The sequence below is a fragment of the Octodon degus genome, unplaced genomic scaffold (genome assembly GCF_000260255.1).
Source record: "Octodon degus isolate 3935 unplaced genomic scaffold, OctDeg1.0 scaffold00167, whole genome shotgun sequence".
Lineage (NCBI taxonomy): Eukaryota > Metazoa > Chordata > Mammalia > Rodentia > Octodontidae > Octodon > Octodon degus.
Window position 1 is genome coordinate 150,748 of NW_004524743.1, and position 24,402 is coordinate 175,149.

The following is a 24,402-nucleotide window of genomic DNA, read 5'->3' on the forward strand; positions in this document are numbered from 1 at the left end:
GGCGGCTAGCCACGTGCCAACACGCTGCCATTCTCAGTCCCTAGTGGCAGGCACCCTGATGAAACAGGGCACCCCTACGGCACTGCAGGGGCACTCAGCCAAGTGCACTGCCTCAGGATCAGCCACTGTGGTGTTCCAGGCAGATGACAGCAGTCCACTTCCGTGGCTGCCTAGGGAAGCAATCCAAATCACAAGCAGGGCCACCAAGGTGTAAATCTGCAGATTTGCAGTTTTAAGTGACATACTTGAAATAGGGATAGTATTAGAAGTCTTTAATACATTTAGGTGTGTTAAAAATGAGAAATTTTCCAATGGGAAAATTCTACTCTAGTTAGTTATATTAAATATAACTCTTCAGTAAGATTTAAAAAGGGCTAAGTAATACATTTCTATACTAGAAGCCTCAGGAGTAACTGAAATTTTCCTGTTTGAAAAAGAATTTGAAACCTCAGACGTACAGAAATGCTTATGATATTCCACGCAGAGGTCTTCTGGATCAATTGACCAGAATGAGATCCAATCTACTGAAAACCCACAAGTTTATTGTTGGACAAGATGAAGGTAAATAAACAAATGGGTTCTTTTCATTAAGAAAATGCCTGGTGTGCCTTAGGTGATAGTGTTTATCGCATAATGAGCAGGTTACTTCCTAATTCTTTAATGAGTAAAATGCTTGTTTTCAGTGAATCCCTACATCCCCTTGGGCACAGTTTATTTTTCTAAGTTTAAAGGCAAGTATGCATTAATTAGCATACACGCCACACTCTCCATGCTTCCTTGCTTTAGTTCTTATATGCCCCAACCAGCACCTGGAGGTAGATAATGTCACTTAAATGGGCCTTGAGACCCAGAGCAAGCTTATTAGGGGTTCGTGGGGGTTTCCCTCATTGGAAAGTGACAGTACCTAGATCAGGTATCCCAAAACTGTACCTCCCAGCACACTGGGATGAATGTAGTCAAGAATAGCTCATTTAGAGCGCTTGCAAGTTAGCTCAGTTGTTTCAACACCTGCTTGGGCAAAACCAGTCAGGAGCCAGGGTACTGCAGTTTGATCCCGAGCTCTACGTGCCTTACCAGACCCACCCTTAAGGCAGCCTGAGCTAGCCAAAAAAAAAAAAAAGTATATCTCATTTATATGAAAATAATGAATTGAATAGTGGCCAGAATTGTGACTGTAATTTCCCTTTATTCCATTAGTTTTTGATGGGGTGAGCTATCAGATAAAATGAGAAAATCTAAGTTCATTTGAAATTATACATTTTTGTGTATAGGGGGGTTTTCTAGAAAGAGAGGCCCAATATTTAATGAACTCCTCAGATTTTAAGACCTACTATTGAGGATTTCCTGCATGATGAGAGAATGCCAAGAAGCCTGGGGTCTTTGAAATATAGCAGAGCAGTGTTTTGAGGTGGGGTGAGGATACAAGGGAGGCCAGCCCATTGTCAGAGCCATCTGGAAGGGAAAGGAGCTGTTCTAGCCCTTGTAACAGGAGTCCTAAGGCAGGAGTAACAGTAGACTAAGTAATGACTGAAGAAAGATGATTCTAGATTTTAGAATGCCAGACTTGAGATTTTAGACTTTGATGCTGAGACATATACTGCTGAAACAGACAGTGATCTGATCTTCTCAAAAGGAGCATGCATTTCAGCCATATAACACCAATTTCTTTGATGTGATTGGGCAGATTTCCTTCATAGTGTTCCAGTTGCCCAAATGGGTAACTATCAGGAATATCTGAAGACCTTGGCTTCTCCACTTCGAGAGATTGATCCAGATCAACCCAAAAGACTGCATACATTTGGCAATCCATTTAAACAAGATAAAAAGGTACCTACTTCTGTCTCTGTCTGAATTATAAAATTGTTGGCTCTAATTCTCTTTAGCAAGATGAGTACAACTCAGAGCTAAAATATGACACCAGGGCTCTTTGCGGATGGAATGTGGAAGTCTCTTGATGCAAAAAGTGTGTTGCTTAAAATTAATAGCTCATTTGTTGAGTACCTTGTAGGGGTTGGTATTTCAAGTGATTACATTTTAACATTCATAACCATTTTTCAAGATCAATGGCATCATCTGCCATTTAGCAAGAAGAAATCAAAGCTTACAGTGGTGAAGCATCAAAACACTGTGATGGAACTTTTAAGAGCCAGGACTTGAACCCACGTCTTTCTGGCTTCAAAGTCTATGCACTGCCCCAACCACACACTATTGCATTTAATATTGTGATTACCAAGTATTTCCTCTTATTTCCATGATTTAGATCTGTAGTGTTCTACTAGGTGTGTCCAGCATTTTGGCTTACTTGGGCTTCACTGAGGGAAGTTAATGTATATAAATCACAAAACTTCCTTTCAGGCCGACCAGACAGCTCAGCAGATTAAAGCACCTGCCTAGGCAGACGCAGGGACCAGGTTCAATCCCCAGCCTGCCATGCTGGTCCCACCCCCAGGGTGCACTGAGACCTTGATTGAGACTAGGCATGGTGGATTGAGACTGGGCATGGTGGCACTCGCCTGTAATCTCAGCGCTTGGGAAGCTGAAAACAGGAGAATCACTGAATCTGATCTGTATAGTGAGACTCTGTAGATGGTGTACTAAATACATAAAAAACTTCCTTTCTTTTTTATGTTTGTTATTATAACTTTTTTTAAAGTAGACAGATGGCCTGGCATGATAGCACACACCTATAATCCCAGCACTTGAGAAGCTGAGGCAGGAGGATCATCATGAGTTCAAAGCTAGCCTGGGTTACATAGTCAGTTCAAGACCAGCCTGAACTACACAGGAGACCCTATTGTCCCCTGCCAAAAAGGGGAATAAGTGGCCTCAGGGCCATAGGTTGAACATGCCCTATTCTAGACAGTGATGACTGTACCCCTTGAAATATGAAGTGCTTAGTGATTTCACTTTATCTAAATTATACAGCCAGAGGGCTGGCCTGATAGCTCAGCAGATTAAAGTGCCTGCTTAGGCAAAGTGCAGTGGCTGGGGTTTGATCCCTGGCATGCTGTGCTGGCCCTGCCCATGGGGTGCACTGAAACGGCGATTGAGACTGGGTGTGGTGGCATGTGCCTGTAATCCCAGCGCTTGGGAGGTTGAAAACAGGAGGATAACTATGAGTCTGGTCTACATAGTGAGACCCTGTAGACCCTGCCCTAAATACAGAAAAAAAAAGTTAAAAAATAAACTATACAACCAGGTATCTAAATAAATGAAATACGTGTATGTGCCTCTGTGTATCTGTAAGATATATAGAGTTTACCATTTAAGCATGAAAAAATGGGATTATATGTGCAGATGGAGAGGACCATGGCTACTAAGGCCTAGACCAAACAGAAATCTTTTTGTAATAAAACTGGGCTCAGAGGTATTCTACCTCATTCTACTCCTCAATTAGTTGGAATTTTTTAATCTTTCTGTGCCTTGATGGTAGGAAAAAATAACACAGGCTTTTTGGAAATGAGAAAGGAGATGTAGGGAATTGGTCCAGAAATGAACAAGATGTGTTACATGCCACTTCCCAAAACAAATGTAATTAATGTGTATCTCAGACACATAGCGATAAAAAAAATAAAAATCTTTGTCTTAGTTTTTTTGTATCTAGCCCCAGGGATAATAGTTACACCAATTGACTGAGTTCTGTGGAATATCAAGCAAGTTAGTCACATGTAACACTACTTATAACATTGCTGGGCATGTAGCACATGCACAGGGAAAATGTTTCCCCATTTCTGGATGGTTCCTGGAGGAGAAATCCTTTGGAAAGGCCATGTATCATGATTTTGTTCATACAAAACAGAGCACATACTCGGGTTATCCTTGGAGGGGAGCGGCTCTCAGCCAGCCTTCCTTGCTGCTCTCTACCAGCTTTTATGTACCCGAAAGAGTGAAAGTTCCTCATTGCTTGCCCAGCACCCAGGTGGACATATTGAAACCCACATTTGAGTGTGGGGGAACCTTTTCCACTTACAGGTAGCATTCTGTACGGTATTAATATTTCTTTTTTAGTGCATGTTTATCATACACAACAGTGATCTGTTTGGGGAAGTTGGTGTGTGCCTATAACCTGTCTTGCTCACTTTCAATCCCTTTAGCCCCTCTCCTCCCCTTCCCCTGACCAACCCCCTTCCCTGTCTCCAAGAACCTACACTCTAGTGGCCTCTCACGTCTGTGTTAATTCACTCACTCATTTATTTATATTTTAGATGTCTCATATAGTGGAGTACATGTGATAGGTAACTTTTTTTACTTAACTTTCTGAGTCTGACTTATTTTGCTCTATAGGTTAGTCTTTTTCTCTTTTGTATTTAGGGAAGGGTCTGCAGGGTGTTCAGGGTCTCACTACTAGATCAGACTCATAGTGATCCACCTGTTTACAGCCTCCCAAGAGCTGGGATTACAGGCGCATGCCACCATGCCCAGTCTCAATTGCTGTCTCAGTGTACCCCAGGGATAGGGCTGGCATGGCAGGACCAGGGGTCGAACCCCCAGTCCCTGAGCCTTCTTGCAGGTGCTTTAATCCTCTGAGCTATTTGGCCAGCCCTCATAGGTTAGTGTTGAGTCCATCCACTTCCCTAAAAATAATACCATTTCGTTCCTCTCTGGGCCAACAGTCCACTGTGTATGTGTACCAAGTTTCCTTGATCCTTTTATCTGTTCACAATCATTAGGCTGTTTCTGGAGCTTAGCTGTTGAGAGTTACACTACTGTAAACATGGATATGCATGCATCACTATGGTATGTTTTTTAATGATGGGTTTAAAGCACAAAAGCACCAGAAGGAGAATGTACCATAATTCCCCAGCTGACATCTTATTTCAAAATGGCTGACATGTCTCCAAAATGGTAACTGTGAGTTTATTCCATTGTAGTTGATAAGAGCTGCTCATTCTGTAGGCTTTCCCAATTGTTACTGTAATATGCTTCGCTTTGCGCATATTGCGCATATTTGCGGGGTGTGTTAGTTTCCTCCTTGTTCTACATAGATAGGATTAAAATGAGTTGCGTTTTCTGAGAATAGTACTGGTAAGTCTTTGGCCTTTGACTGACTTAGATAAATGATGTAATTCATGAATGATTGATAATTTATGCTCATGAGGATGGATATTTCCTGAGAGTTGAGTTTTTGTCTTTAATGGGATATGTTCATGGATGTTTTGCAGGGAATGATGATTGATGAAGCAGATGAATTTGTAGCAGGACCACAAAACAAGCTGAAACGTCCTGGAGAGCCCAGTCTCATGTCGGCTAAGAGAAGGAGGAGTATGTCCCTGCTGTTGAGGAAGCCACCACCACTTCCTTCTATGACAAACCATGTGGGCGAAAAGGGGTCACTGTCAGCCTCATGGCTCCCATCATATCCAAGCCTCCTAAAACCCACCCTCATTCATTCAGGTATAGTGCAGTGGTTGCAGTGTCATTATGCCTGCACAGGACCAAGATGTTCAATAACTTTATTTTCCTTTTCTTGTGTTCCTTTTTTCTGTTCCTCTTTTCTCATGAAGTAAACTATTATATCCATCTGTGAAGTAGGAGCAACAGGCCTTATGGAATGCAGAGGCCCTGTTTCAAAAATACCTATCTGTGGGGCGAAGGACCATAATTATATAGTAATTAATACATTGTATTAATATGTAATTAGTAAAACGTTGCTTAGTAAGTAAATATCAGTGATTGGTGGCTGGTGTGTTATGTCCATGTTTCAGAAACCTTTGGAGCAGCTCAGGCAGGGAGGATGAGGGAGTTCAGAGGGTGGATTGGCACTTAATTTCACCTATTTATGCGCTAACCCCGTGTAGCCTGGTCTCTTCCTCCTTGGCCCCACTGCAACCATATCCAAGATCGCCAGAGTCAGTTGCACCTTGTCCTTCCTTTCAGCAGCACCTGACAGCTACTCACTCCCTCCTCTATACCAAGCTGCACGTGTTCCCAGATGCCTTGCTGTTTTTCCCCTGTCACAGTGGCTCTTTTCTACCCTGTTCTTCTATTTTCTCCCCTTTCTCTCCCACCTCTGGACACTGTAGTGGCCCCTTCTCTTCCATGCATGTTCCCTGGGTAATCCACCTTGGAACTATGAATTTGACTTCTGTTTCAAGAACTCTGATATTTATAGCTCTAGACTATGACTTGTTCCTCAGCTCCACACTCTGATCTAACCATGGACATAGCATCTCCAAGGTGTCTAATAGACTAAAAAACTCAATAGGTTTCATGGGTTTCAACTGAAATGCGAAGTATCCCCTCCTTCAAAGCAGCTCTCCTCACGCCCTTCTACATGGGAGTTAATAAGATTCAGGGATGTTAATAGTTTCCAGCCCTGCGGGATATTATTGGGAGGGTAAACAAACCCTGGACTGTGGTGTTGACATATTTCTCTGGTATAAGTAATGCTGATATTACCAATGCCAAGCCATGTACCTGAAGTTACTGAATCAGAGTCAGGAAGAATTAGACACAGTCTACTCTAGGGTAATCATCTGCTGGTTCCTGCATACCTGTGGTGTAGCTGTCACTTACCCACTGGTTCAGATGATGAACCTTGGACTTATCCATGGATTTTCTTTTAGTCTTCTGTCACATACATCCATTTAGTGAGTCCAGGAAGCTTAATGTTCAATATAGTCTCTGTATCCCACCATTTCTCTCAATCCCTGATTCCTCACGGTCATGATCTCTCACTCAGCTACTATGATAGCTTCTTTTCTCATCTCCCCAAATCCTGTTCTTGTTGCCAAGCCATTCATTTCCCTACAGCCAGAGATTATGTGGAAATGAGGTCAGGTATGTCTGTCCTAAAAATTGGCCTTCACATCCCTCAGCATCCAGAACTCAACCTGAACTTGTGACTGTGGGCCTCAGGCTCAGCCTGGCCTGACTCTGCCACACTCTCCTCACCAGGTCCTGCTTCCTTGCTCTCTTTGCATCTGCCCATCACCCTGCGGCCCCTGGTTCAGCTGCTCCTGGCTCCACCTCATGCTATTATCATAGCCTACACCCTCTCTCTGTCTGCACGGGCTGCTCCATCTCCTCCTGAGGCTCTACTCAGGAGACACCTTCCAAAAGACCCCGCCACCCTCCCGAGGACCTGGAGGGGCCCTCTGGCTTCCTCTTATATCCCTGACTCTTTAACCATGGAAAAGTGCATTCCTGAAGGACAGGGACAAGTTCTGTCTTGCTCAGTGCTGATTCCCAGATCCTGACACAGTAGACAATGTATAAGTGAAGAGAGGTAACAGATTGGGCATAAAAGAAGTTCTACTTCCACATAGAAGGAAAGGATCGGAGAATCACACAGACGGATTAGAAGTAGAATGTTGAGGCCCATTGAGTACCTCTGTTTTCTCAGAGTGTTTGCTATTGAGACAAGAGGCAGAATGTGGGATACACAAGCTGTCTGCCTTCAAGCTCAGTGGAGGATGGCCATTTTTGTGACTGAGATGACATTAAGCAAGGTTCATTGCTCTTCACCTTATAAAGCATTACAGGCTGATGCTAAACCATGATCTCCAAGCACCTGTGTTTATTAGTTGTGCTGTCTTGGTTTCTGTATTTTTTTTAGTAGCAAGAGGGTATAAGCTGTTCTTGTTTCAGGAAGTTCTTTAGTTCAATTTGAGGAGTCTCAGATTTGTACCTGGTACATCCTGCTTCATCAAATAAGTACCTTTTTGCAAAAGTACATGCTTATGAGGTTGAATAATGTACTTAGGTCACAGCTCAACTTCTTAATTTGCTTTCCAGATGCTGCTGTCATCCATGATGTTCATGAGGAGAAGATGGAAAATGGGCAGGCCCCGCCTGATGGCTTCTTGTTGAAACCTGCCCCAGAAGAGCGTGTGAATGTGGCAGAAGGGGGCCTTCCAGCCAATCAGTTGGACTCTCTGTCAGATGACTGTACTGGCCTCAGGAAAGATGAACTGATTCACAAAACTGGTAATAATGTACTTATAGGAGGAATACAAAACTGCAGTCTGTCGGTAGACGACCCAAATATTGCAATACCATCTACTGTGGAAACTATGCCAAATGCATTGCAAATCACCCCTGCAATGGCACATGGAATCAATGCTGACATAAAACATCAATTAATGAAGGAAGTTCGAAAATTTGGACGGAGTAAGTAGAGTGGAGGAACATCTATCAAAAATATAGTGGGAGGTTTCTCATCCCGTGGTTTAGAATAGATTCAAGCTACCTCTTCAGATGCATATTTGGGCAATATTCGATTTTATATAATTTAAAGTAATTCCTCCAGCTTTAACAAAAAAGACACAGTCAACTTTACCTCTTGCTTCTTGTAGTTTCCTTCTAACTGCTGTAGTAAATCTCAGAATTAGTAATTTAAAACAACACAAATTTATTATCAGATTTCAGAAGTTAGAATTCTGAAGATACTTTTCACTGGGCTAAAATGAAGGTGCTGGTGGCTTCTTTCCAGGGGCTTCAGGGAGAATCTTTTTCCTTGCATTTTTTTAAAGGGTACCCTTTTGGCGTGTGGTCCTTTCCTTTATCTTTTTTTTTTTTTTGTATTTTTAGGGAAGAGTCTACAGGGTCTACAAGGTCTCACTACTTAGATCGGACTCGTAGATCCTCCTGTTTACAGCCTCCCAAGAACTGGGATTCCAGGTGCATGCCACCAGGCCCAGTCTCAATTGCCATCTCAATGTGCCCCAGGGGGCAGGGCTGCACGACAGGCCCGGGGATCGGACCCCTGGCCCCTGTGCCTGCTTGTAGGCACTTTAATCCGCTAAGCTATTTGGCCGGCCCTTCCTTTATCTTCAAGTATGCAACATTAGTACTTTTTCTGCTTTCTGACTTCTACTCGTTTGCTTATGTCTTTTCTCACTGACTTTTACTGTTCTGTCTTATATTGATACTTGGACTCAACATGCACAAACCTAGTTAATCTCCTCATCTAACCATCCTTAGTCCAAATGTATCTGCAATTTGGATATATAAGGTAATTATATGCAGGCTCCAGAAATAAGGACAACTTCAAACAGCCATTATTGAGCCTCCCACATTGAGTGTTTACCAGTTTCCTTAGTAGATACACGCAGGCATTTTGAATGTTCAAAATACCAACTGTATCTATCTTTCTGGCCATGAATAATTATTGAGGATGTATACTGATTTGATTTTCCAGTTTTATTTCAAATACTGTGGTCATTTTAATATCTTTAGAGTATGAAAGGATCTTCAGTTTGCTTGAAGAAGTTCAAGGACCTCTGGAGATGAAGAAACAGTTTGTTGAATTTACCATCAAAGAAGCTGCGAGGTGGGTATAAACAGGAATCCTTCGGGCTTGGTTTTGTTCGAGCAGTTGGGCACCAATGCAAGACAAAGAAAGGAATCAGCCTGTCTTGATTTTCTCAAACTCTGGTCTTCGATCATAGATTAGGCCCCCTCTCCAGAGATGTTTAGATGGATAGATAATTATCTGAGTCCAGATTATTCATCCTTGTAGACAAATCAGACCAATGTGATCTTAGGTTAGCAGTTGGCACTATCAGTATTTGTTAAACCAGTATTTCCATGTAGATAGTAAGCTTGATTTTTTATCCCACACAGTGTGCCTTGTATGTCACAAGTGCTATCAGTATCTTGGGTTAAAAAATTTTCTCTTTGTTTTCAGGTTTAAAAGACGAGTCTTAATTCAATACCTGGAGAAAGTACTAGAAAAAATTGATTCTTATTACCTTCTCAACAACGTTAATCACATAAACAGCAGATCATCATGTTAATGCAAAGACCCACGAGAAAAAACGACAAGTTTTCTTTGTTGTAGAATGGAGCACGATATTGTTGAAGGCCCCTAAAATATTTTGAGTCAAGGGAATCATTCTCCATAGTCTGAAACAATGATGGAACATTTTGATTTTCTTTGAGTAAAATTGGGGGTTTTTTGTGTTAGGAGTTTTGGCTGAAAGTATCCAATTTTGCTTTGTTGTTTCTTTTCCCAGTGAGGAAGGTGGTGCTTTTGGGTGTACTAAGTTCGTAAAACACCGCTGCCCCTACCAATGAGTAATAAGGATTTATTCATTTCAACTTTGCCATTTAAAGCATTTTCAGAGTGAAAAGGGGGCACCAGCAAGTGGAGCACTACTTAACCACATCCTTTACAAAGCATAAGCATACAAATCAAAGTGGCCATCTTATGTGTGCTGAACAGTTTTCAGTAAGCCCTACTTGTGCCTTCTAAACCATGCAATATTCAGGATAGTTTGAATCAGAATAAGAAGCTGCTATTGAGTAACTTATTTTTCTTTGGGAAGGGCCAGGGAGAGTCACCAAACAATCTACCTCCAACTCTCTTCTATTTTGTCTAGAGACATTACAAAGTACATCTGAGGCTGCCCTAACCCTGGCCATTTTGTTCTTGCATGTGGCAAAAAGTCTTCAGGTGGACTTGTACATTCTGTGCTTTGGAAGCACTAAAAGAAAAAAGTGTATATTTCCTTTAATGTTTATACAAAAGTTTCTATGGAGCAGTATTACTATGTTTGTATTTGTAAAAATGTAAGTGTTCAAAGAAAATTTGACTTTGCTTATGAAATAAATCATTTTATTGATTTTTTCACAAATTCATTAATGATAGAGAAGTTTCTAGTTGTACGTTTCCTGTGGTTTGTTATTCTGTTCCTTTCAGAAAAAAGTTCACACTATTAAACAAATGAAGATGTAAATATATAGATTTAAATTATAAACATCACTTACAGGACTGACTTATGTTAGTGAAAGGATACAATGAGGTTAAATCCCTCCCAAAAACCACTGAAAGGGAAAAACTGTCAGAGTCACCCTTCTCTCTCTCTCTTTTTTTTTTTTTGGCAGAACCAGGGATTGAACTCAGGCCCCTGTGCTTGCCAGGCAAGCACTTTTTCCACTGAGCCATCTCCCCAGCCCCTCAGAGTCAAAGTCATTGGAACTCTGAAACAGAGTCTAATGTTTAAAGCTACCAAGTTAATGCTGAATCCTGAGAAGAATTATCGAAACCCAGTGAAAGAGTTCTGTGGTATTTAAATTTACCCTTGCCTCCCATGCTCTGAGGCATGCCAGTGGACTGGAGGATGGCAACCTGCGCTGCCCAGCATGGGATCCTATTCTGAAGTGAGGAGAACAGCCTTTATTTCCAAGCAGTTGCCTTTGTTTCAACCTGTCTGGGAGCTCCCTAGCCTGGCAAAAAGGGATTAACTGTCTGTGTTTGATGTAACTTTGAATTCTCTCAGGGTGAAGAAACAGCTAAGTATAGGATATTCCTCAACAATGTGCCAAGGCAAATGAACAAGCTACTGCCAGGGGAAATCAATAGATAAGCAAAAATTTGGGAGGAAATTCTGGGGAATAAGGTATTTGGGAGAGTAAGAACTTTAATATTCTGCCATGTATAGCTGGGTGTCTCGAAAATCATATGCATGCCCAAAGCAGGACTCCTAAAAGACCTGAGAACACCGTATTAACATTTTAGGGCTGTAATCCTTAGACTCAGCATAAACAGAAAATGAAAAGCTAAGGCAAGTTGTAAACAGCCTGCTTAAATATCAAAGCAGTGTCCCAGCATACAGCCAATTTAAAGTCACACCTTGCTACTTGACTACTTTAAAACTCATCCAGTTTGGTACTTGATGCATTTGGACATAAATTAGAACTTGTCCATGTCCATTGCCTCATGATTGCTACCCTTTCTAGCCAATACAGTTGGTTTGGTACTCATCACTGGTAGTCCACACTTCCTGAGATCAGTCAGTGATTAAGACCAAGGTGCCACTTTGCTAAGATCTGGAGAGTATTTTTTTCTTTTTACTCCAGGAATTTGAGGAAATCTATCGTGAATCACTAACTGACCTCTAAGTTAAGGCAACAGACTATGCATGATAAAAAAAAACAGGCCTTACCAAAATGGTTTAGAAGAGTTAATCAACAAACCTCTATAACCCACAGCAAGTGATAACATTGCATCCTAGCAGAATTCAGATTTTCTAGTCATCATAGGATATTGGAGTCTTCCAGTTTTCGATAAAACTTGGAAAACATGCAAAGAAACAGGGTGTAGGCCAATAGTGAGGGCATGGGGCAACAAACTGTCACTCAGGAGGCAGAGGAAGTGGACATAATGACTACTTTAAATCAACTATCTTAAATATGATCAAAGAAATAAGTGTAACCAGCACATTGTTTGAATAAAGAATAAAACTAGAACAATATATAAACAGAATGCTTTGAAGTTAAAAAGTAAAATAACTGACATGGAAAATTCCCTAAAAGTGTTCAATAGCATGCCTGTAATCCCAGAGCTTGGGAGGCTGTAAACAGGAGAATCACTTCGAGTCTGATCTGTGTAGTGAGACTGTAGACCCTGTACTAAATACAAAAAAATTGTTTAAAATGCCAAATGTTATATTTATTTGACTATAATTTTTAAAAGTTAATATATTATTCATTTAATAAGCAAGTCTTGTTCCTGTGACTATGTTGCTAAATGAATAGATTGCTGCATGAGGACTTATATCTAGTACACCCTTTACAGCAGTCAGGACAAAGAAATGGCTAAAGGAAGCTCCAATTTGACTGTAGAGATCTGTTGGTCTCACTACAATCAATTCTGTCCAGGGAGAAGTGGTGGCAGGAATGAGAAAGACACAGAAGAAGACAAAAGCTGGGCTAGGTGGTTGCTGGTCTGCCTGATGGGCAAGACTGCAAAAGGATCCTTTATTTATGCTTTTGCAGTGTTTGTAACACCTGACACAAGGTTGCCTAGTGACTAATAGCTGACCTTAACCAGACAGGATGTTTATCTCAGGAGTGAGGTAGCTTGTTTACTTTAGGCACTGAGGCCCAGTCCCACCTACACTCATTTGACCCATTTCCTAACTTCCTGCTGCTCTTAATATTTGAGGACTTCGTTTTTCTTTGCAAACTCACACGCAGTACTATAATGTATAACAGAACATGAAACCTCACCAGTATACTATTCAGTATAATCAGCAAAAGCTACATTAGGAGGTGTGTTGTACAAAAAACACATTGAGGTTCCATAAGCAAGATGTGCAGAAAAAAGACAAGTTTTAAGTCCAAGGGGCAGGTAGTAAGTCAAACCCAGCCTTAGTGTTAAAGTCTGAGCAGTCATTAAACAGTTAGGTCGTTAAACAGGTCATTAGATGAGGAAAATCTGTAATTTAATATACTAAAAGCCATTGAGTCATACACTTACAATATATTGCATGGTATGTGAATTATATTGCAATAAAGTTGTTTGCCGAAGATTGAGAAAGGTTTTTTAAAATGCAGTTCAACTGCATGCACTGTACAAGAGAGTCACTTTAGGTTTAAAATCACAACTAGACTGAAAGTAAAATAAAAACAGGTAATCCCTACCAACTGCAACCACAAGTGCCATGAGTGGCTGTCGTTACATCAGACAAAACAATTGAAGTCAAAAATTGTAACAAGAGACCAAGAAGGATCTTAAAAAGTGATAAGTAGGTCAATCGTTCAAGAAATAAAAATTCTAAATAGAAGCATCAAACAAGCTCCTCGAAGTCAATACGACAAATTCACACTTTAAACGGAGAAACATAGAGTTCTACAATAGTAGTTGGAGACTTCAACAATGGATGAACAAGTAGTCAGAAGATGCACAAAGAAATAGAGGGTCTGAGCAATACCATAAACCAATTATGCCTAACAACCCTTATAAAACACTCCACCCAACAACAGGAGAGTTCACATTTTTCTAAAGTGTTCATGGAATATTCTCTAGAATTGAGTATATTAGGCCACAAAACAAGTAAAAATTAAAACACTGAATTAAATAAAAACCACTCAAGTGATCATTCCCAGTGTAGCATCTCTGCCAATATAGAAGGAATCATAAAGTGCTTTTGTGGCCTTCCATTGTATCCCTTGAGGAAGGACGGATTTGTTTCCTGAATACCACGAGAGCCTCTTTAATTCGTCCCTGTCCAAAGGCCCATTTATCCTCCTAAGTGGATATTGATAGTCTTGTGGGATGCATAAAGTTTTTAATTGTTCCTCAAGAACTTGGAATAAAGCTAGAGTCTTAGGGGGCTTTAGAGCTTCCCTTTTTGCCTATCAGCCTTTTGATTTTTCAAGGAGATTATGCACATGCCTCTGTGGTGTCCTTCTGGGAAGATGGACTGCCTCTAGGAGTGGCAGAATTTCCTGTTTTTTTTATAAATGATTGACAAAGCTACTTGCATCCGGAAACCATAGCTCTTCTTAGATCAGGTCGCTGATGCCGTCTGCCTGCAGGGATGGCAGAGACTGCTTGTCCACAACAGTGGCTAACTTTTGGACAAAAGAGAAATAAAGAGTGTCTGATTAGGGGTCCCCTTGACATCAACAATGGCTCTAGCTTCAGAGGAGAGATTTTTAGAGAACACAAAACAGAATGAGCCCCCCCCATATTTATAAGCAGTTGAATTTATAAGCAGTTGATTACCCATGACATTCAGGCTTACCCAGATTTCCTCAGAGGAGATGGTGATGTACATGGACAGAGAGACATTGCAGGTTCGCTTGGAAACCAGCAGTCATCAGAACAGAATTGAAGGGCTCTGGCTGGCTTAACCTCTCTCTGGGAGCAGGAGCAGTCAAACCTCCAGTGAGGGGCCTTAGCTGCCTCACATTTAGAACAGGGTCCAGGCAGTTTCACGCCCTGTTTCCAGTTCCTTGCATTTGAAACAGGGACCACTTACTAGGTCGCCTCTGGGTTTTTCCTTAGATGATCTAGGTGGGTTTAAAACGGGACCAGCTGGAATAGCTATAATCTCAGCCTTTCTCTTTTCTCTCCTCTGGGTCCTGATTTTGAGCACAGAAAAGGCCATGTCCAGCAATTGGGCTCTAAGTATCTATGGCCCCATGTGAAGTTTTTGTAGCTTATGGTCTATCTGGTGCTGACCAACAGATAAAATGCTGTCCCATGAATACCTCTCCCTGCCCAGAAGATGGATCTATATTAGTGTACTTGTGGAAGGCCTGTACTGACTGATTATGAAACAAACCTGGATTGTGTCCTCTAAAACTCCACTCATTTTAGCATAATTAACAGACATTTTAGTGCACCTTTCTATCCCCATGATAAGAGCACCTAGCATACTTCAGTCCCAGTTTGATTCTTGATGAAGGGAGAATAGCTGTCCCAGGGTGGTTTCCTTCCCCTTTCAAAGCACATTGTTCATCTGCATAGTTCTCAGCCTCTTGGAGGATTCTCTCTTTCACTTGAAGTACAGCAAGTGGCCGAGATGAATTGGCCATCTCACCATGATAAGTCAAAAGCATGGGTCATAATTTGGAATCTATTAGAAAACTTTCTAGGGCCTTCTGACAGTTGGCCTAATTGTTCCTTGCACTGTGGGACATCTGTGACTCAAAAAGGAATCGGTACTCAAGTATTTCCTTCCATTTTGGGACTTTGGGGGCAGGGCAAGTAGTAAGAAGCATCACTTCAGTTTCAACCTGCAGGGCTTAGAGCTGGCTGTGACCACCCAGTGGGGCTGAGGGTGGCCTGCGGAGGCTGCCAGGGGAGCTGTGGAATGCCAGTTCCTCTGGGGCACTGGGCTCTAATGGTATCCCTTGGTTACTTAAATGGCTTGGACTGGATTGATTGGCCTGAGAATTATAAGGGGAAGGTCAGGGAGACCTCCTAGTATGGTTATCCTCTCTAAATAGATCAGTAAGACTGAGATCACTGGGAGAGACAAATGGGTTGCTTAGAACAGGGTCATCCAGAATATGCTTGTCTTCTTAGGGCCTGCACTAAGTATCTTAATTCTTGAGCATTCCTTTCAATAAAAAACTATAAAAGCTTGAACATAAGGCATTTCATTTTTCACATTTCAGGCAAACACTAGACCGGGAGAATAATCTCATCTTTTTATTTTATTTATTTATTTATTTATTTTTGGCGGAACGGGGGATTGAACTCAGGCCCTTGCACTTGCCAGGTAAGCGCTTATTCTACTGAGTCATCTCCCTAGCCCCAGTCTCATACTTTAAAGTACCATCCCTTACCTATCTTTTGCCACATCCAGTTTCTATTGAACCCAGACTGTGATACTATAGTAGAGAAGCTCTTCCTGGCTTAAACTTCCAGGATCAAACCTGTCCCATTCATCAAGGATATAGCCTACTGGCAAAGTCGGTGGAGTTGGTGCCGAGCTCCAAGAGGTTTCCTATCCGCTTGGCCTGGTTTATAGAGAGCAGCAGACAACTAGGCCTGCCCTCCTTAAGGTGGTGTCCCATGCATTAGGAGGACACCTGAGGGTTTCACAAAATGTCTCTTATGAGAACCTAACACAGACGGATATCTCTGTTCCAGTGATGCTGGCCTCATTAAACACAGAAGAAATCCCCCTGGGAGTTTTGTCTTTATATTTGGACCCATTAACTCATTGGGAGAAGGCCATGAAGCCACTTGTTGGCTTTATTTGTGCTTTAAGTTACATGAAGCAAGGGCCGAACTTCCCTAAACTAACTTCCCTTAGCCACTTAGTTGAACCCCTTGATGGTCCCACTTGCATTTGGAGTCCCGATAGCTCTTATGCTGAGCCCCCTGGTGGCCCTGCTGATATGTCAGTGTCTTGATGACTCTATGTAAACTGTGAGCCCAAAAGGAAAAACATCTCCCGTATTTATTGTGCTGGAAAAAAACCTGGGATGGCTCTGTTTTTATATCCTCACAGTGACTTTAGTCAGGTCTTTCAATGCTAAGAGTTGTTCTGCTCAGGCAGGAGCAGAGGCAGAGGTCTTTAACCTACCTGCATGTGAGCAGGGAAGCACAGAAGCCACGGGTGACAATGGCCCTAGGCAGGCTCTTGGACTGGAGAGTGCAGTTCTGCTGGTGCCCACTTGTGGCCGAAAGCCCTGTACACTTAGAAACAAACACTACTTTCCCCTTTGTGTTTGCATCTCTCCCCTGGAGCTGGATAGCATGGGACACCCTGTGGAAAGGAGCAGCCTCCGCTGATGCCTGCCAGCCTACAGCCACCCCCAGCTGTGGGGACTGGTGTTTGCCTGGAGCTAGGGGGTCCTCTAGTTCTAGCTCTGCCCCTCCTCCCAAACGGTTTCTCAAGTTTTTAAAGGGATAGTACACATTTTTATTACAAATTTTAAATTTTGTTTTATATGCTTGACATAAACTCAAAATCATGTATAGTAATACAAAAGTGAATACAGGTGCTTTAAACATGGACAAAATCCTGCTACAATATGTATTTTTAAATCAGATTACAAGAAAACCCCAACATCAAAACAAAAACTCAAATTACCTATTTTTACAACAGTAAAAGACTGAAAAGTACATAGGAAAATATAATAATTTGAAAGTTTTCTTTTCAAATACATGGCTTCAAATGGAGGTTAAGTGTTTGCATCACTTTAAAAAATCCAGATACGAAGCAGCCAACAGATTTATATTAATTACAACATTTTCTTCCATTAACAGGTTATTCACTGTGAGTCCTAGATGCTCCATGAAGCAGCTTAATTTCTTTAGGATAGAATCACATCCACATTTTCAGCACTCAGTCACGGAATGCCGAAAATGCCAGGACCCAGAGAAATGGAGGTGCCAGCAATCCACGAGGGAGCATCCTCACATTTTTCCTTTGGGGAGGAAGACAGAAAAAGGCTCCACGCTGATTTTTCTACAAACTCATATGCTGTTTAAAACCATAGCGTTAGCACATCAGGCCAGTTATTTAAAAAGTGAGAGCAGATAGGAAAAAGATGGTGGCAGCAGGTGACCTACTCCCACATAAGACTTACACACAGTCACACAACAAGATGGTGGCTGGCCATGTGGCAAGAGTAACGTGGCAGCCGCCCCCCAGCCAGAACACAAACCCAGGAAAGCCACTTATAAACTAGAGTAAGTGGTGACCAGGTTAATTATTTTGAAGGAAGGCAGTTAGTAAATTCAATACAAACCAAGAAAGAAAAGTCATTTATTAAACTGGGTTAGGTAGTGGAGTCCAAGTTAATTTCCAAAAAGAGTAGCAAAGTAACAAACAAAACCCAAACTGAGAAAGAGCGGGTTCATTTGCAAAAAGAGGAGCAAGGCACAAGCAGACGCGTGGAAATGAAGACAAAACATCAGTGTACGCAGAGAAACAACAGTCTACCTTCCCTCTCTCAGCTCCCACGCTGGGCCTAGACGCCCCACCCTGGTGCTCTGGGAAATGTACCCCAGTACCCAGTTTAGGCAAAACAATGAAGGAATGGAGAAAAGAAAAAAGCTGTCCAGAGAAAACTAAAAATGTGCCTGTCATGAGCCTTACATTAATGTCAGGTACCTGAGCCTTACTCCAGGCTGGTTGCACCAAAATACCGTTGGGTACTATGTTTAAAAATGGCTTGTGGGGGCGGGGGGAGGGGAGGAGACGGCTCAGTGGAATAAGGGCTTGCCTGGCAAGTGCAGGGGTCTGAGTTCAATCCCTGGTTCTGAGAAAAAAAAAAAAAAAAAGACTTGTGGGCTGGCCAAATAGCTAAGCGGATTAAAGCACCTGCAAGCAGATGTAGGGCCAGGGTTCGATCCCAGGGCCTGCCATGTGGCCCCAATCCCAGGGTATGCTGAGACTGCAATTGAGAATGGGCATGGTGGAGCACTCCTATAATCCCAGCTCTTGGGCAGAAATGGTGCAGAAAGTTTATTGGAAATGAAAGGGGTGAAGAGGAAATGGACGAACCAGCACTTCAGAGTGAACTTTGGACGAACAGTGAGAAAAGGATGAAAAGCAGAAGAGTGCACTGTGGCCAGAAGATGTAGAGTGGGCTACCGCGCCATGAGGGCTCCTTATGCCATCCACATCTTGTGGAAGCTCTCGAGAACTTCTACGTATGAGGCCTGTGAAGCACCGGGCACCAGCCCGGGATCCTGCCCTTCACAGGTCCTGCTCATTTCTCCAGCTGTGTCAGGCCTGCCCTCCGACAGCACACGCGCATCTCCCAGAACCACACTTAGCCTATTAACAGACAAAAACAAAGTCATTTCTGCCTGACATGAGGCAGGATTTCCCTGCTTACAAATACACGTTCATATTTTTGCTAAAGAGGATACAAAAGTCCAATGTGTGTGGGTTTTTTTTTTTAATCTTTGGGACTTGTTTATGCTTCTGCTATCCAATTCGCACATTTACTTCAATAATGGTATATCTTAAGTACCGAAACATAAAATTAAGTCTTGGTAATACTCTTATGTTGGCAAGTTAGGGAGAGGAGTGTGGTCAAAACCAAAAACATTTGGTTGCTATGTATACAATCATCAGATGCCACCAACTTTTTCTCTATCTCCTCTTTCTTTTTGTTTTTCTTCTTTAATAACTGGCCCTCTATGCTAATTCTCTGATTTTGAACAGCATGTGGGTTTATGGAAAACCAAAGAGTGGAACCTTTTTTTCCTGTACAAAGGAAAATTTGTGTACTATCCCCTTAAAAACTTGGGGGATGGGGAGGAACGTGGCTGTAGCCCTGGGCAAATATGGGTACATCAATATAAAGAAGTGATACTCATAGATTTTGCATCTGCAAATACACATTCAACATTTTCTGTACTTGCTGCAAGAAACTTCACAGTCAAAATCTTTTTCCTAGTGGAATAACCCAAACACTTATCATTGGTACATGATAACTACCAATCTTTTTTTATTTACTTGGTACAGGGTCTCACTATGCAGCTTGGTCTCACAGTGATCACCCTATCTCAGCCTTCCCAGAGCTAGGATTACAGGCGTGTGCCACCATGCGGGCATGGTCTCGGTAGTCCACTCAGTGCACCTGGGGGTGGGACCGGCATGGCCTGCGGTACTGGGGATAATTACCAATCTTGAGTGAATTCAATTGTTATTGTGCCCATTGACTTTAGCTGCTGGACACAAGAGTAGGAATAAATATTCTCTTGGTTCTCCTGCATTCCAGACATGCTCTCCTGGCTCAGGCACTGGTACATTAACTCCTCTGTCTTTATTTGGAAGAATTCTAAGATGGTCCCAAATGAACTCTATTCTCTGATATCCCCCTCAAAATTGTATTGTAGGACAAAGGGAGTTTTATAGATGTCACTTGACCTCAGTGTAGGAGCTTCTTTCAACCACAGCCATTTCAAAGCAGAGCCCCATCTCCAGTGGGCAGCACAAGAAGATGAGCTTGCTGATGTGCCCTTGCTGATCTGGAGATGGGGAGAGGGCCACATGCACATAGCCAGTAATAGCCTCTGTGAATGAGAGTGAGCTTCCCGTCATAGTCAGCAAGAAATTAAGGATCCCATTCCCTCAAGGAAAGGAACTGGATTCTGAAGACAATCTCAAGGAATGTCAAAGCGAATTCCACCTTAGACTTTCTGCCTGAGAACACAGTTTGCTCCAAATTTTGATTCCAGTGTTTTAAGGCCCAAAGCAGAGAACCAAGATCCCATCCATATATGACTGAGTCCCACAGCTATGAGATAACAAACAATAATTGCATGAGGTTTTTCAGCCACTATGCTTGGGCTAATTCATTTAAAAACAGTAAGTTCTGGGCAAGTTCCTATATAAAATTATAAAACGAAGACCTATTAGGATCTCTGCACCTGCCTCACCCTGTGCATTTCACCAGGGCTAACGAAAGAAGCAACAGCTCAGGACTTAGATCCACTGTCTGCCTTTCTGAGCTTCCTCATGCCCACCTGTATTCCCAGCACTCTGGAGGCTGAGGCAGGAGGATCACTGTGAGTTTGAGACCAGCCTGAGCTACACAGTCAGCTCAAGGCCGGCCTGAGCTGCATAGCAAGATCCTGTCTCAAAAAGACAAAAAATAAAAACAGAAACAGTGAAAATGAAGCCTAATTCTTTAAGATTTCACCACCTTAAAATGTTCCATGCAGAGAAAGATTTATTCAGGCAAAGCACTCTTAAACAAACACAAAACATTGGACTATGCAGTCCTGGATTTCAAATTATACTACAAAGCAAAGCAGTATGGCCCTACCACAAAAAGACACGTTGAACAATGGAATGGAAGTTAAGGTGCAGAAAGATTCCATAAGTCAGCTATCTGGTTTTTGAAAGAAGGGCTAAAAGCATACAAGAGAAAAGATGTCTCCTTTAATGAACATCTCTGGGAAAAGTGATTATCCATGGACAGAAGAATGAATCTAGACCTCTACCTCTCACTCCGTATTAAACTCAAATCAAAATCAATCGAAGAAGTGGAAAAAAACCCCAGAAAAACAAAATACACTAAAAGATAAAATAGGTTAAGGACCAGCTAGATAGTTCAGTAGACTAAAGCACCTGCTTAGACAGAGCACAGTGGCTGGGGTTTGATTTCTGGTGTGCAGTGCCAGTGATTGAAACTGGGCACATGCCTGTAATCCCAGTACTTGGGAGTCTGAAAATAGGAGAATCACTATGAGTCTGATCTATGTAGTGAGACCCTATAGGCCCTGTAAACCTTGTCCTAAATACATAAAAAAATAAAATAGGTTAAATTTTCATGACACATGCAAAGGTAAGGATGTCCTAAACAGAACCCCAACTGCATAAGAAATAACACCAGTAATTCAAAAAAGGGGATTAAGGTACATGAAATTGAAAAGTTTCTACATAGCAAAGGAAATGATCAGCAGATTGAAGAGATAACCTACACACTGGGAAAAAAATTGTTTTCTCCTGAACAAAAGATGAATATCTACAAAATATAAAGGAATAGAAAAATTAGACCTCCAAAAAGACCAGTCAAAAATGGTCAATTAAAAAGAATAGAAATATGTAAGTAAAAAACCTAAAAATGTGACTTTTGTCTCTCACAAGGTCAGTCAAATCCCCTCAGGATTTACCCTGGAATCATGTACAGCACCTTATAGATCATTTGTCAGTGTCAGCCATCTGGATAAGTCATGGCCATTGCTTGACCAGTTTGCTCTCTGTGAAAGAAAGACTTCTCCAAATACAGTTTGTCTAACTGCAATGGAATACCCATCTCTGACAAAACAAAACAAAAAAGGGGGATATGTTGAGAGTCACACAAGCTAGGAAATTGATCAAATGTATGTAGGTGGGCCTAGGCCTCAGAGCCTAAAGCAAATAAGATACCTCAGTCCTGAGGTAAACATCCAGTCTGGTTAAGGTCAGCTATTAGTCGCTAGGCAACCTAGTGTCAGGTGTTACTAACTTTGCAAAACTTATTAAATAAAGAACCATTTTGTTGTGGAAAAACATGAATAGACAGCTGGGGATATAGCTCAGTCTCCCCCTTCCCCCCAACTTCCTGGTGTGAGGCCCCAGTTTGATTCCTGCTACAAATACATAAATAAATGAAACAAAGAGATATTTCTCGAAAGAATTTCCAAATGGCTAGTAAGGAAATGAAAAACTGTTCAACATCTTTGGCCATTAAAGAACTATGAGTCTCAGTCAATCAATACTGAGATTCTGGTTTAACCCAGTAAGAATGGCTATCATTAGGAACTCAAAAATCAACAAATGCCGCCCAGGTTGTAGGGGAAAAGGAATAGTTCAACAATGTCTGTGGGAATGCAAACTAGTGCAACCACTGTGGAAATCAGTATGGTGATTCTGCCAAAAATTAAAAATAGAAATTTCATTTGACCCTAGTATATTCCTCAAAGAGTTTCAGAAAACATCACTTTCCAGTATTATATGCACACTCATGTTTAAAGCATCACAATTCATGATCAATAAATTATGGAAGTGGCTTATATGCCCATCAACAGATAAATGGTCAGGCAAAATGTGTTATTTATACACAATTGAGTAATACTTAGCCACAAAAAGAATACACTTGGGTGATCTGTATGGAACTGGGTGCACTGTGAGTCCGTAATGCTAAATGAAATAAATCAGAAATGGGGTTAAATATTACATGGTTTCTCTTGTATGAGAAACCCAATACGTAAGTAATTTCAGTTGGAGAATAGAGATGGAAGGAATCAGGGAGACAGGATTTTGGAGATGGGAAGGGAAGGGATCAAGCAAAGTGGGGAGAGGAGAGAAAGAAAGTAAAAATTATCAAGACATGCTATGTATATGTACCAGTTCCCCAAAATGAATGTAATTATTGTGCAGTGTAAAACAGATACTAAAAATGTTTCTAAAAAGAACAGAAGCAGTGAAGCCACTGGCCGACAGTGCCAAAATAAATGCTCTCAGCAGAGAATGCCTGCAGTCCCCAAAACTAGGAACTGAAGAAGAAAGACTGCTTGAGCCTTAAAGTTCAGGGCCAGCCTGGGTGACCTAGGAAGGCCCTGTATCAAAAATGAATTTAATTTAATTTAATTTAATTTAATTTAATTTAATTTAATTTAATTTAATTTAATTTGTTTATTAGAGACAGCACCTCACTCTGCAGTTTAGGCTAGACTTTAACTCACTTTATAGCCCAGGCTGTCCTGTAACTCACAGGGATCCTCCTGTCTCAGCCTCCCAAGTGCTGGGATTACAGGTGTGTACCACCACACCTGGCTGAAAAATGAATTTTAAATAACTAAGTATTTTGGGCTGGCCAGTTAGCTCAGTGGATTAAAGTGCCTGCTTGGGCAGATGCAGGGACTAGAGTTTGATTCCTGGCATGCCTCGCTGGCCCTGCCCCCGAGGCACCCTGAGACTGCTATTGAGACTGGGCATGGTGGCGTGCCCCTGTAATCCCACTGTTTTGGAGGTTGAAAAACAGGAGAATCACTACGAGTCCGATTTGTGTACTGAGACCCTGTAGACCCTGTACTAAATACATTAAAAAAAAAACCTGTGTTTTGAACACCAGAAATGAGCCCAAGATTTGGAACAACCTAAAGAGTATTTATTTGGGGTGATTGGGGAAATGATGTTCTATATCTGTAATCTCAGCAAGATACAAAACTGAGGCAGAAGGATTACAAATTGTGCCCTGCCACGGCAATTTAGGGACTTAGAACCTGTTTCAAAACTAAAAATTTGGGGCCAGGGAGAAGGGTCTGAGTTCAATCCCTAGTTCTGCAAAAATACATAAATAAATAAATAAATAAATAAACTAAAAATTTAAAAAGGGGCTAGATCCCCGGCATGCCATGCTGTCCCCATCCCTGGGGCACGCTGAGAGGGTGACTGAGACTGGGCGTGGCGGAGCATGCCCAGTGCAGAAATCATGAGATCAATGCCTAGTAACACACACGGCTATTTAGTAAACATGGAAAAACTGACTTAAGAACAGCAAGCTTGGGGGAACCTCAAGGTGGCTGTTCCCATCTCCGTCCTCAGCCCCTGGGTAGGCTCAAAACCCGCAGCCTCACGAAACTCGCAGCCTTACGTGAGTAAGCACCAACGGAACACCCTATCAGCCACGGGAGCGAGCCACTGAGGGCAGCGTTTCCACAGTCTCTCCTCACACCCAGGCACTACTTGACCCCAAGGG

General features: G+C 41.9%; 1 protein-coding gene across 3 annotated transcripts in view; it reads left to right on the forward strand.

The window, feature by feature from the left end:
- The window catches only part of LOC101574725 (integrator complex subunit 6-like), a 58,948-nt gene extending 48,878 nt beyond the window's left edge, over window positions 1-10,070 (forward strand). For all 3 annotated transcript variants that reach the window (XM_023703272.1, XM_004643146.2, XM_023703273.1), the window contains 6 exons: window positions 438-561; window positions 1,685-1,827; window positions 5,163-5,394; window positions 7,738-8,112; window positions 9,181-9,274; window positions 9,632-10,070. In XM_023703272.1, the coding sequence (XP_023559040.1) occupies window positions 438-561; window positions 1,685-1,827; window positions 5,163-5,394; window positions 7,738-8,112; window positions 9,181-9,274; window positions 9,632-9,740 (1,077 nt within the window). In that variant the 3' untranslated portion in view covers window positions 9,741-10,070. The remainder of the gene's footprint in view (window positions 1-437; window positions 562-1,684; window positions 1,828-5,162; window positions 5,395-7,737; window positions 8,113-9,180; window positions 9,275-9,631) is intronic.
- The last annotated feature ends 14,332 nt before the right edge of the window (window positions 10,071-24,402 follow it).